This window comes from Eretmochelys imbricata, chromosome 2 (genome assembly GCF_965152235.1).
Source record: "Eretmochelys imbricata isolate rEreImb1 chromosome 2, rEreImb1.hap1, whole genome shotgun sequence".
NCBI lineage: Eukaryota > Metazoa > Chordata > Testudines > Cheloniidae > Eretmochelys > Eretmochelys imbricata.
The window spans coordinates 22,736,609-22,749,230 of NC_135573.1; the positions used below are offsets into that span (position 1 = coordinate 22,736,609).

A 12,622-nucleotide genomic window follows, 5' to 3' on the forward strand; every position below is an offset into this window, starting at 1 on the left:
CACCATTGAGTGAAAATAAAACAAGCTTATTACTGGGAGCGAATGTTGTCAGATGGCTCATGCAGGGATCAAAGTCTCACAGTGTTTCAGATTCTCATAATTTGATCACATCTTGTGATCTTTTTCCTTAAACCCCCAGCTCCTGGTGCCAAGTGATTGCACAAGAATCGCACCTTTTATTTAAAAAACATCCTGGTGGTGGAGAAAATCTAAAAAACATGGTGCAAGTGCACCTGAAAGGCTGAGAAACCAAAAGGACAACATAAAGAGCCTGAAATTTATTGCTTTTTTAAGAATCTCATGATTTTGGGCCCCGACTCTTGATTTTTGAATGTGTGGGGTTGTGAATATTGCAGGCACAACACCTGTGTTTGACTCTGGTGCTGCCATTCACCTGCTGTGAAGTCTGTTAGGTAAGTGCCATTGACATTGGTGGGAGTTAGGCACCTAAATACCTTTGTGAATATCACTCTTTATTTCACTGTGCCTGTGGCAGCTGGGACTTGAGAAGTGGGACTGGCAGCAGAGCCCCACACTGCAGCATCCCCCCACTCACCTTTAGTTCCCACACCTATGCATCACTTACTATCTCGGCCCCTGATTCTGGGATCACGTGGAGCAACTTACAAGATGGTACCTAACTTCTAGACATACAGAGCTTTCAAAGAAGGTGTTGAGGGCTCTGGGGTCTGGGCTAGGCTAGCGAAAATGAGACCAGTAATTCACCACCAATGCAGTTCAGAGCACAAATGTTTTCACCACAGTGTCATTTAAACATTATAGGTCCTAATATTTTCAATGTAAATGTAGCCCAGATCCTACAGTGGTGGCTACTTTATGAATTAATGTAATTCATAATAAAAAAGGAAGAAAGTATGCTTATGTTATTGATAAATGTCACACTCTTATAAAATCATTAATATTTTTAAATTGAAATAAATGGGTGGAAAATGCCAACCCTAAAGTTCCGAAGGAGAATTGTATTTGGAGTCTTTCCTGCCTGCTCTATTAAACGAGTTTACTACGTGCTGGTCTCTAAGAAACAGTTGACTATTTGACTTTAATAAACTGTAGTTTGCCCTCAGCATTGGCGTGTAGCTGCATCAGAAGTGCCAAAAAGTAATTATTCAGTGACCTGCTAAGTGCAAGTATGTGGATGGAAAATTATTTGGCATAATTAATTAGTCATGTCAAATAGCACCTTGTCAACATAAATCAATCCAGTTAACACCTGAACACATACAGTCATTAAAGTCGCTTGTCGTGGCTTTAAAAAAAAAATCTGTTCGTCTTCCTGTTGCTCGTTATGGCAGAGAAAATGGAGAAGGCTCATTAAAGCAGCACACGCGACCAGTTCCAGGACGCTTAAACCATTGTTCCTTTCCGCGCCAGCTGAATGCCTCCGTTATAACCGCAAAGGGATTTTGCGGGGCTCAGAAGAGTTTCTGTTGCACTGGTGGTGTCGGGTTCAGCGGGGCGACGGCACAGACAGCCCCCTCTCAGAACTGCCTGCGCTGGGGGCACCGAGCACCCACGTCGCTGCCCCCGGACCGGGGACAGGGGCGGCGAAGTCTGCCGGGTCCCGGAGGCCCCTTGGCGGGGCGGGGAGCCGCGCACACGCCCCGGGGGCTCCCGAACAGTAACTGGAAGCGACGCCCCCCGCCTCCCTCGGGAGCTGCGGCGAGCGCGGCCGCTGCGTGGGGGGGGGCTCCTGAGGGGAGTGTGGGGGGGGCTCCTGGGGGGGGGTGGCTGGGCCCCCCAACCCCGCCCTTCGAGCGGCCTCCCTCCCATTCCCTGAGGCGCACCCGGCCCACCCTGGCAGCGCCCCAGCCGGCGGGGTGCCCCTCTCACTAGGGGTCGGGCAACGGGGCGGGGGAAGCGGAGCAGCCGGGCGGGGGCGGGCGCAGTCGCCTCCCGGTGTTGCTGGGGGGCAGCCGGTGGGGCCAGAGCCCCGCAGCTCCCCGCCCCGGCTTCCCTGGGGGGGCTCCGTTTTCGCCGCGGCCCTCTAGGCGCCGAACGCTGCAAGGCGAGCGGGCCGGGCTGGAGGGGCGGTGCGCGGCCCTCGCTTCCAGCCGCCTCGTTAGCGCAGTAGGTAGCGCGTCAGTCTCATAATCTGAAGGTCGTGAGTTCGATCCTCACACGGGGCAGCGGTAGCTTTTTTTCCCACGCCCTCCCAACGCTGGTCTGAGCTCGGTCGCTGGGTTTCAGAAGCCCCCGGAGGCCCGGGGCTGCAGGGTTATTGCGAGGAGGGGGCTACAAGGCCGAAGCACTTAGCTGAGCCCCCCCCCTCGACCCCCCCCAGTGTTGCGCTACAAAATCCTGCTTCTAAACCCCTGCACGTGGAAGGGGCCCAGGTTGGGTTGTGACCTGGGGGTGGGGGGTGCACCCTGCTGCAGCCCCACCCTGCAGCCCTCAGTCACCCAACACGCTGAAGTGAGCCCCCCACCGTGCTGGTCCACGCCTCCCTTCCGGCTGTATCCGTCCCAGCCCCCACATCCTGCCATTGGCCGGCCAGGCCCCCACAGGCCAAGGAGACCTTTGCCCTTCCTGCGGGAGGTGTGGCGGGGCGGGGAGGAGAGTAGTGCATGTGGTGAAGTGAGTGGCAGGAATGGGCAGAGAGGCAGGGGTGGTGGGGGATACTGTATACTGACTGGGCTGAGGGGAGCAGTGGCTAGATCAGGGGTGGGCAAACTTTTTGGCCCGAGGGCCACATCTGGATACGGAAATTGTAGGGCAGGCCATGAATGCTTACCAAACTGGGGGTTGGGGTGAGGGCTCCGGCTGAGCTGAGCAGGCTCTGGGATGGGGCCAGAAATGAGGAGTTCAGGGTGTGGGAGGGGACTCTGGGCTGGGGCAGGGGGTTGGAGTGTGTGTGGGGGGGTGAGGGGCTCTGAGGTGGGGCTGGGAATTAGGGGTTGGGGGTGCAGGAGGGTGTTTTGGGCTGAGACTAACGGATTCAGAGGGTGGGAGGGGGTCAGGGGTTCAGGCTCCGGGCAGCGCTTGCCTCAAGCAGCTCCCAGAAGCAGCGGCATGTCCCCCCCTACAGCTCCTAAGCAGAGGCATAGCCAGGCACCTCTGCATGCTGCCCTATCCGTAGGCGCCACCCCTGCAGGTCCCATTGGCCACAGTTCCCAGCCAATGGGAGCTGCGGGGCCGGCGCTTTCGGGGGGCAGGGCAGTGTGCAGAGTCATCTGGCTGCCCCTACGCGTAGAAGCCAGAGGGAGAACATGTCACTGCTTCTGGGAGCTGCACGGCATGGGGCAAGCCCCGGACTCTGCTCCCCCAGCGGGAGCTTGAGGGCTGGATAAAAACATCTGGAGGGCCAGATGCAGCCCCTGGGCCAGAGTTTGCCCATCCCTGAGCTAGATGGTAGCTGCAGGAATCAAAGGAACAGATGACTGAGCAGGGAGCAGGGGAGTTGGAGCCTGGGGATGGGAGAGTAAAAGCCGTTACATTGGTAGGCCATTTGGGGTATTGACAATTGTTGAAATCCTGGCTTCATTTAAATTAGGGTTAGGTTTGCCTTCGCTGTCTCTGGGGTTAGGATTTCACCTGGTGTCTTGTGGGGTGTTTTGCCTGTAAAGTGCTATACACAACTATAATGCTATATTTATTATTTGTATTGCCATAGCATCACATGAACCAGGATCCCACTGTGCTAGGCCCACCAACACAGAATAAAAAGCTGGTCCCAGCATTAATAAAGGCATTTGATGCTGAAAAAAAATAGCTGTTTGGCTCTTCCTACCAAATTCCTGATTGGTTTTGCTTACATCAAACCTTTGGGGGGAGGTCGAGGAGCGATGAATGTGTCAGAGAGATCCTGGACTTGGGTCTCCCCTGGAGCATAAGGTTGGACAATTTTTGTTTATTTCTATAGCAAACAAGACCACATGAAGATGACCACTTTGAAAAACTGTCTGAATGGTAGGCTTTTATAGTCCATGTGTGAGCTTCTCAAAACTTCCTGCTCAGGTGATTTGTTAGTGTTCTGTAGTCTGGTAGGTGCACAGCTGTCTGGCTGGTAACAGATGCACCAACACCACAAGCAGATTGCTGCCTGATGGGTTGACAGTTTTTCTCCTTGTCTATTCACTTAGAACATCACCATGTGTTGTCTGTTGGCAGCCTCACTCTTGTGCCTTGGATGAAAGGTAGCGTATGCCTATACTTTGAGCTGGGGATGTGATTGTCAGCACGAGAGTCACCCATGATAGCTCTGATTGAACTCGTGTGCTAAAAAATAGAGTGCATCCAGGGTGGCGAGGGCGGCTAGTTGCCCTGTGAACATGCCAGTGTCTTGGATGGGTACGTATTCTGGTCAGCCAGCCCCTCCCACTCCTGGGGTTGATGCGACTAGTTTATTTTTAGGATGCTAGCTCGATAGTTAGCCAACACCTCAGCCAGATGTCAACAAAACCAAATGGACTACCATCTGTTTAAGCAGCCATTCTTTGACAGGAGAAAGGGTGTGAGAAATTTACATATTGGCAAAGAAACAGATGCAGGCTCCCATCCTCACAGATTTTTGTCTCCTAAATCCCAGTTGGAAATGATTCTCAAGGAAGAGAAAAAGGTATAAGAATGGGAAACAGATGCCCCAAGTTATTCCTCCCTTTCTCTTTACCCACAGCAGACACAACACCTGAGGAACAAAGAAACAGCTTTGGATCTTGTCTGAAAGGAATTTAGCCAGTAAGACTGCTGAAGCATGGGGTGAGAGAGACTTTTGCTTTGAACTCACTTACCTTGTTCAGTTAGGTATTGGTTGCAAAGAAATAAAACATAAAACACAAATTCTGACTTTTATGCCTCGTTACTTGTAATCACTTAACATCTATATTTCTGTAGTTAAAGTTTTTTTTTATTGTTTTATTTAAACCAGTGTGCTTGGATTGAAGTGTTTGGGAAAGTCCATTTGAGATAACAGGATTTGTGCATATCATTTTCTATGAATAAAATGACAGACTTTATATGAGCTTGTGTTTTCCAGCACTATGAGACAGACATTTCTGGGGGAAAGTCTGGGACTGGGAATTTGCTGGTGCTGCTCTGCAGTGTAATTCAAGAGTGGCTGGCCATAGCACTCAGACAGTAGAGCTGGCAGCCGTTTACATGTGGGAGGCTGTGTGAGAGCAGATCAGGAGTGGTTGCTCTCACAGCAAAGCAGTATAAAAGGCACCCCACATTAGAGAATTGAGGGGACACAGCTGTTCAACAGTCCAGATTGTACCCTGGGTAATGTCACATCTATCTCCTGGTATAATCATCTCTTGTGAGAGGGATCCCTGAAAAGGAATAGTGAGAGTAAATGGGAAGTAGGGGGAGCCTGAAACTGGACTGAATATCCACCCTGGATGATTTCCAGGCCCCAACAATCTGAGGGGACATTGCCTAAGTAGCTTGGCGATAAAATAAGTGTTTCCCATTTGGGTAGGGAAGGGGTACAAGTCCTTTGGGTATGTTTTAAGCAGCTTTCATCTAAATTGTCAAACTGGCTACCTCAAGGGAGAAATCTGCCGCACCTTTTCGGATGAAGCAGAAGCAGAAGGTGTTGTTCTATGCCATGTCTTTTTCTTCCTAGGAGATTCCAATGAACTGTAGCATGGAAGATAGAAAACGGCTGAAAGTCAGCCTGGCATAGGTTTGCTTAACCTGTTTCTTTGTGGTGTGTATACACCCAGGGACATCAGCTCAGGAGTCCTTTAAAAAGTGTAATGCAGCAGCTGCCTTGCTGATGAAGAGATTACAATCCTCAAAAGGGAGATTGTCTGTACTTCATATGTCTTTGGGGATCCCCGAGGATTGCAACCACGATGCCCATATCATTGTCACTGCTGTTGTCCGTGATCTCTTTGAAGGACCCGACATATCAATCATTGCCTGTAAGGAGGTCTGAGGTTAACTGACCCTCTGCAATTAAGGATCTTAATTCTTTCTTTTGACTCTTGTGGAGATTTGTCTGTAAAGTCCGAATCCTAGTTCCAATTTATGTAATCATACTTGGCAAGGAGTCCCCGGTAATTGGCAATCCTAAACTGGAGGCTGGCAGAGAGAGTAACTCTTCCATCCAAAAATATCTAGACATTTGGGCTCCTTTTCTGTACATGTTGCTTAGAGCTTTGTTGTTTTGTTCTCTTCTGAACAGTGAACAAGAGATCTAAGTGTGGGATGAGTTTAAAGGCACTCAAACCCCAAAGATGGCACTTTCTACTTCGTTTGTCTTTATAGATGTTGGAGGAATAGATGCAGTTTTCTGCCAGAACTGTACAGGTTCTAATAGTTCCTCATTTACTGGCATAGCCAGTCTGTCTGGCATAGAGTTGGGCAAGGTGTCCAATAGTTCTTGGGACTTCTCCTGCACTACCTCAACTGGAATCCTAAGGTTTCTGCCATTCAACAAAGGTGGTCTTGAAAGACGTTGTAGTTGTCAGGGTGTGATGGAGCATACAGGACCCACAGCTTCATAAGGTGAAGATGACAAGATGGCAGTGGGAGCAGTTCAGGTGCCGGATTTATTTCTTCATTAGAGACAAGCAATTAGATGCTATGGTAATACAAATAATTAATAGCTGAGGATCAGCAATTGCCATTTGGGGGTGGCTGTTGTTGTTGGACTCTGATGGACCCTACTGGGGAGGGAGCTTTAGGTCTTGTGGGGGCCAGGAAGGATGATTTCCTAGCCTGGTGGAAGCACCATGGTGCTCAATACAGCCAGGAATGAGGGCTGTAAGAAACGTAAGTTGGGGAGGAGGGCTTTTGTACCAGGAGAAATATTTGTCTATAGCTCATATTTTTACTATAGTGATCATGAACTCTACATTCCCTGTTAGATGAATAGGGGCCATATGAGAGGGATCTTAGAGAGTAGGTAGATGAACTTCCCTATTATCTGATGCCAATGAAAAAAAAAGGAATAATGTGGCACCTCTATTGACAGATGGAAACCCAGGAACTGCAAAACTCTTTGTCATTGGTACTGCAGACATACTGACCATGGATACTTCTTTGGCACTGGGTATCATTGGAGGAATGTTTACTACCAACAGTAGTAGTAGTGACTCAAGGGAGAAGGACATTGCTAGATCTTCCAGAGATATGAATCTTGGTGTTGAGACTGTAGCATGAGCAGCCATTCTGAGGACGTGGTATCAGAATAAAATGTGCTGACAAGATTGGTACCAAGGTTATGGGTACTAAAGAGAGAAGCTCTGGCACCAAGAGCTCAGCAGGCGGTGCCGTAGAGGCAGTATAGAGGCTGCTTGTGGGTGCTCCTTAGCTAGTACCAGTATTTTCAGGTGCCAGAAAGGCCTAAGTCCGGCCTTATTCTACCCTTGAGCTTCAGAGGAGACATGAGGTGATCTAAGCCTTTTCTTAACACGAAGACCTGTTCTCCGGCACTTCAGAAGAGCAGTGCTGCATCCTAACTCCTTCTGCTGATGAAGTGGGCTCAGAAGTGTTAGGAGCATAGGAGTGCTTTTCAAGAACTGAAGCGTTAGAGGAGGTTATAGCATGCAGTCACTGGAGCACTTCTGCTGGAGATGTGGGTAGATCTTATTTACCTAGGTCAGAAGCTGGTCTCCAATTTGCCCAGCGGATAAAGCTTTAAGCCAGTTTCCCTCCCTTTTTGGATTTTTAGAAAATAATTGATAAATGGAGCATTTTTCAGTGATATGCCCCTCATTCAAACTAAACAGGCACATATATTGTCATCACTGAGGAGCATTCACCTAGTATGAAGGACAATATTTGAATGCTGGTGATTTTTGCTCAGCCATAAATGCTAAAACCATTAAAAAAAACCCTACCTGGAATGGACACCTAACAAAAACTGTCCTAAGCTGACTATCAAACTATTAACATAAGAACGGCCATACTGGATCAGACCAAAGGTCCATCAAGCCCAGTATCCTGTCCTCTGACAGTGGCCAATGGCAGGTGCCCCAAAGGGAATGAACAGACAGGTTATCATCAAGTGATCCATGCCCTGTCACCTAATCCCAACTTCTGGCAAACAGAGGCTAGGGACACCATTCCTGCCCACCCTGGCTAATAGCCATTGATGGACCTACCTTCCATGAATCTATCTAGCTCCCTTTTGAACCCCGTTATAGTATTGGCCTTCATAACACCCTCTGGCAAGGAGTTCCAGAGGTTGACAGTGCGCTGTGTGAAAAAATACTTTGTGTTTGTTTTAAACCTGCTACCTATTAATTTCATTTTGTGACCCCTTGTTCTTGTATTATGAGGAGTAAATAACACTTCCTTATTTACTTTCTCTATACTACTCATGATTTTATAGACCTCTATCATATCCCCCCCTTGTCTCCTCTTTTCCGAGCTGAAAAGTCCCAGTCTTATTAATCTCTCCTCATACGGAAGCCGTTCTATACCCCTAATAATTTTTGTTGCCCTTTTCTGAACCTTTTCCAATTCCAATATAAACCTACACTAAATTGTAACTATGTATGAAAATATCAGTTTTATTGCAAATATGTAAGAGACACAGCCACTGCTCTCAGTTCTGTCCCACACCCACGGGCAAGAAGGAACTGAGGGTTGGCTGGCCCCACTCTGCCCTTTATGCCATTGGGTGGGAGATATGAAAGCACTCATGATGCAGTTGTGGCCCTAACAGACATTACTGGCCAAAAGATTCCAACCTCGAGTGCACGCACACTAAAAGTGGAATATATATATATATAAGAGAAACAGCACTTGAGCTACAGCATTTTTTCCATTTTGAAATTTAAATTGTGTTACTCAGCCTTTGGGAAACTGCTGCTTTGAGGACTTTAAGACTGTTTACTCTTTGCTCCCAAACATGAAGAGAAATATTTTCGGCAGAAACAAGTGGCTAGCTGAGATAGAGTAGATGGATACAGGAAACTTCAGTCCTCAGCACAGAGAATGAGCAACTCAGTTTCCAGGCCCACATATTTATTTTGACTAGCTAAGCTATGGATACTAATTTTGTTTAAGAAATTGATTCTAAATCACTATACATTGGCATGGCAGATTCCAGCTTCAGAATTTTCAAAAACATCTGACATTATTTTACTTTCATTTCTTATTCCTCATATTACAGCTTCTACATGATGTTCCAACTCCTATACTGGGCAAAATCCACATCTGGGATTAAATCATTTTAGCACCATCAAAATCAGTGGAGCATCAGATGATTTACAGGAGCTAAGGATCTGGCCACTATATCTAGTTTTACTTTTAGATCACCTTTGCCTCATTTGGAATGCACCGTAAGAACGGCTATACTGGATTAGACCTATAGTCCATCTACCTCAGTATCCTGTCTTCCAACAGTGGCTGATGCCAGATGCTTCAGAGGGAATGAACAGAACAGGGCAATTTATCGAGTGAGCCGTCATCCAGTCCTAACTTCTGGCAGTCAGAGGTTTAGGGACACCCAGAGAATGGGGTTGCATCCCTGACTTTCTTGGCTAATAGCCACTGATGGACCGATTCTCCATGAATTTATTTAATTCTTTTTTGAACACAGTTATACTTTTGGCCTTCACGACTTCTCCTTGGCAAGCAGTTCCACGGGTTGACTGTACCAGATAACAGACAGATGGAAAACATTAAAATGATTACAAAAGAGGCTCCCATTAAACACTATTGACAAATAAATCATTTTAACAGTGCTTTGATTTTTCAGGGAATTGGTGTAATCAGAATATGCCTTGTACTCAAATATTGACTATTCAGTGGTTCAGCAATAAAAAAAAGTACATTTATTTTTTTAAAAAAATCAAGAATGAAGTGTCATTATGGACAGAACAATCAGAAGTGTGCAACTATAACATTTCTAGTTAGTATTTTATTTTTATATACAAAAGTATTTCCAAAAGCATTTATAATAAATAATCTAAAAATCAGTTTCTTTGATCACAACATAACTATTTAGAATTCCAGTGATTAATAAGTTACTGCTAAAGTGTGCTTTCTTAAGTGGTCCACTTTGTGTCTGGAAAATGAGGTAGCGGATATGTAGCTCGGGCCTGTGAAGTAAGTTTTTGCCTGAGCCCTCTGACTTCTGCCATCAGTTCCCGTTCTCTGCATTCCAGTTCTTCTCGTCTTCTATCTAAAGAAACTAGAAATGAAAGAGGCTCAGAATTAATATTGCAACTAACCATTAAAAAGATTCAGATTCATAGACTTTAAGTTCAGAAAGGACCATCATGATCATCTAGTCTGACCTCCTGTATGGGATTCAGTTTTTTCATGACTAAACTGGTACAAAGTTATTTCTTGTTGGAGAATAATACTGCAGGGCTTTGTCTTTAATATATAACAAGACAATTACTGCACTTCTATTCCTTCATTCAGTCCCTTGATTATCAAGGAGACAGCTCTAAATACTGCAAGTGGAGAGCAACTCCGACTTCCATGGGGTTCTTTTAGGTCCTTTGCAAAGTGTATCATTACTATACTGTACTTTGTGGCAAATGGAGAAGCTAAAGCACTATTAAAGTTTCAAAGGTATTAAGGTTTCCTGTAGTGTCAGGAGGATTTCACCAATAAGATGTATAACTAAAGAATAGCTTTTAACAAGCATTTTCATTGGCTGTAGAAGCAGAGATAGCCCAGAATAGATAATTAGAGACTAGTTATTGACCAGAACAAATGAGTCCTCCCAAGATGATTTGAATGATAGGTAATTCTACATTTTCTCCACTCCCAAAAGCCACAGAGAGCTATGTAACGGTGTTTAAGCTCTAGATACAAATGCAAATCCCACACAACTATGGGGTGGAGATATAGCTGGGTCTAACACAAGAGGCATCTCTCATAATCTGGCAGAGTTGAGTTGCCTACTGCCTTCACAATACTGTTTTTAAAGGGATTTTTCAGGTGTGAAATCAATTAAAAATAAATTTGTACATTTATGAAAGACTGATTCACCCACCTTGGTGCCTGGGTAATGCTTCCAAAATTAGAAGTGAGAGAAAGATTATTCTGAAGTTTAGCAACTTACAGTGTGCTGAGGACTCTGCTGTAGATAAGTCATTTAGACAGACATATCCTGACTTGGGTTGGGCTTCCCTCGGCACCTGCTGGAATTTTAAATCTTGCTGTACACACCCAGTCTTCAAATCACGCAATCTCTCTGTGGGAAACGGAGAGAAGTTTCTTTGTAAACTGTAAGAATTTAATAGCTAATGTTTATTAAAAGCCACATTTTTCAATCCCTACTTAATTGGAGCTGCCTGCACACTAAATCTACGACCATGTCTTCACAGTGAGTTACTACATGGCAAGTCAGGGTGCAAATCTAATGAGTGCCACCTTGCCACAAAGTAATGTCCCACGTGAACACTGCAACAGTGCAGCCAGAGTCCTGGAGTGCAGCATAGCATACTACTAGAAAGCATGGTAGGCTAAACTGCACTCTGGGACTTTCACCGGGCATAGCAGTATTCACATGGGATATTGCTGCATGGCAAGGTGGCATGCTGTAGATTTGCACCTGGCTTGTCATCTAGAAGACCTGGCCTTAGATTTAGTGTGCAGGCAGCTCCAATTAAGTAGGGATTGGAAAATGCATAACACAAATTGTCAGTCTGTGGGGCCAAGACCACGCATTTTTAGTAAATTTCAGAAACTATACGTCCCACAATGCAATATTTTTTAAAATACGACTAAGCTGATGACAAATGGGCCACTAAGGTAGAATATTGCATACCGGCACTTGTCGTCTTAGTGGATGGCACCTTGAGTAAGAAGACTAAGACAACTGCAGTTTAGTTCACATGATGTGAATTAGGCACTTCCGCAAGCTACCGTTGTGACCTCACTTGGACAAACTTTGTGCGAGTGTATCTGTGTAGAAGATAATAAGGGGTGGGGCCTGATCATTTTGTTGGTGTTTCTCTCTCAAGAGTTTTTTAAACAGTGAAGGAAGAACAAACTTTTTACAAAAATTTCTGGAGATATTATTTAAACAGTGCTCTATTATACCACTTAATTTTAGAGTGCCTCTAAAGTACAGTACCTTTTTTTTTTTTTTTTTTTTTTTTTTAAGCTTTTCAGCGTCATCATGCTGAGCAAAGAGTTGGATGGGTAAATCCACCATAGGGAACAATCCTGCTTTGATTTAGGATTAGATGATTTAACGGATATTTTCCAACTCCAATTTCTAGGAATTTACAAAATCCCAGTGGCAAAGGAAAGACATATTTGTACACATACACCACAGTAGTGAAAGGAACAAAGGCAAAATGAGCAATTTGGTATTATGTTTTGTATCCTCTAACTATATATAGACTATGCTATGGAGTCTGCACTCTATATGCCTAAGGTCTGTCCCCGTCCACTCGCAATGGGCAGTAAGAGGAGACGGCAAAGTCAAGAATTAAACTGAAACTGTATTAATGGTGTGAGAAGGGAACATTGCTGGTTCTTCTGTCTGAAAACAATCTGATGCTGGGATGGAAGAAGTAAAACCTGCAGAGAAACTTCTTGTATATTTATGTAAAATATTTTATATAAGGGGAAACCACCACTGTCACCATCTCTCACGACAGTAGATGACTAGTAGTTAATTGAAAGTTTCTGGTTCAATGAAAATTTAAAGCACACTACCCCCTCTCCTTCCGTTTAT

The 12,622-nt window shown here is 45.5% G+C and overlaps 1 protein-coding gene and 1 non-coding gene across 4 annotated transcripts in view; one reads left to right on the forward strand and one right to left on the reverse strand.

The window, feature by feature from the left end:
• The first annotated feature begins 2,074 nt into the window (after positions 1-2,074).
• On the forward strand, positions 2,075-2,147 carry TRNAM-CAU (transfer RNA methionine (anticodon CAU)). Its single transcript has one exon. It is a non-coding gene; the product is annotated as a tRNA-Met (tRNA).
• A 7,582-nt stretch (positions 2,148-9,729) lies between these two features.
• TBC1D31 (TBC1 domain family member 31) overlaps positions 9,730-12,622 on the reverse strand; it is a 33,690-nt gene continuing 30,797 nt past the window's right edge. For all 3 annotated transcript variants that reach the window (XM_077809838.1, XM_077809840.1, XM_077809841.1), the window contains 2 exons: positions 10,997-11,128; positions 9,730-10,111 (listed from right to left, as the gene is read on the reverse strand). In XM_077809838.1, coding sequence (XP_077665964.1) covers positions 9,966-10,111; positions 10,997-11,128 — 278 coding nt within the window. In that variant the 3' untranslated portion in view covers positions 9,730-9,965. The remainder of the gene's footprint in view (positions 10,112-10,996; positions 11,129-12,622) is intronic.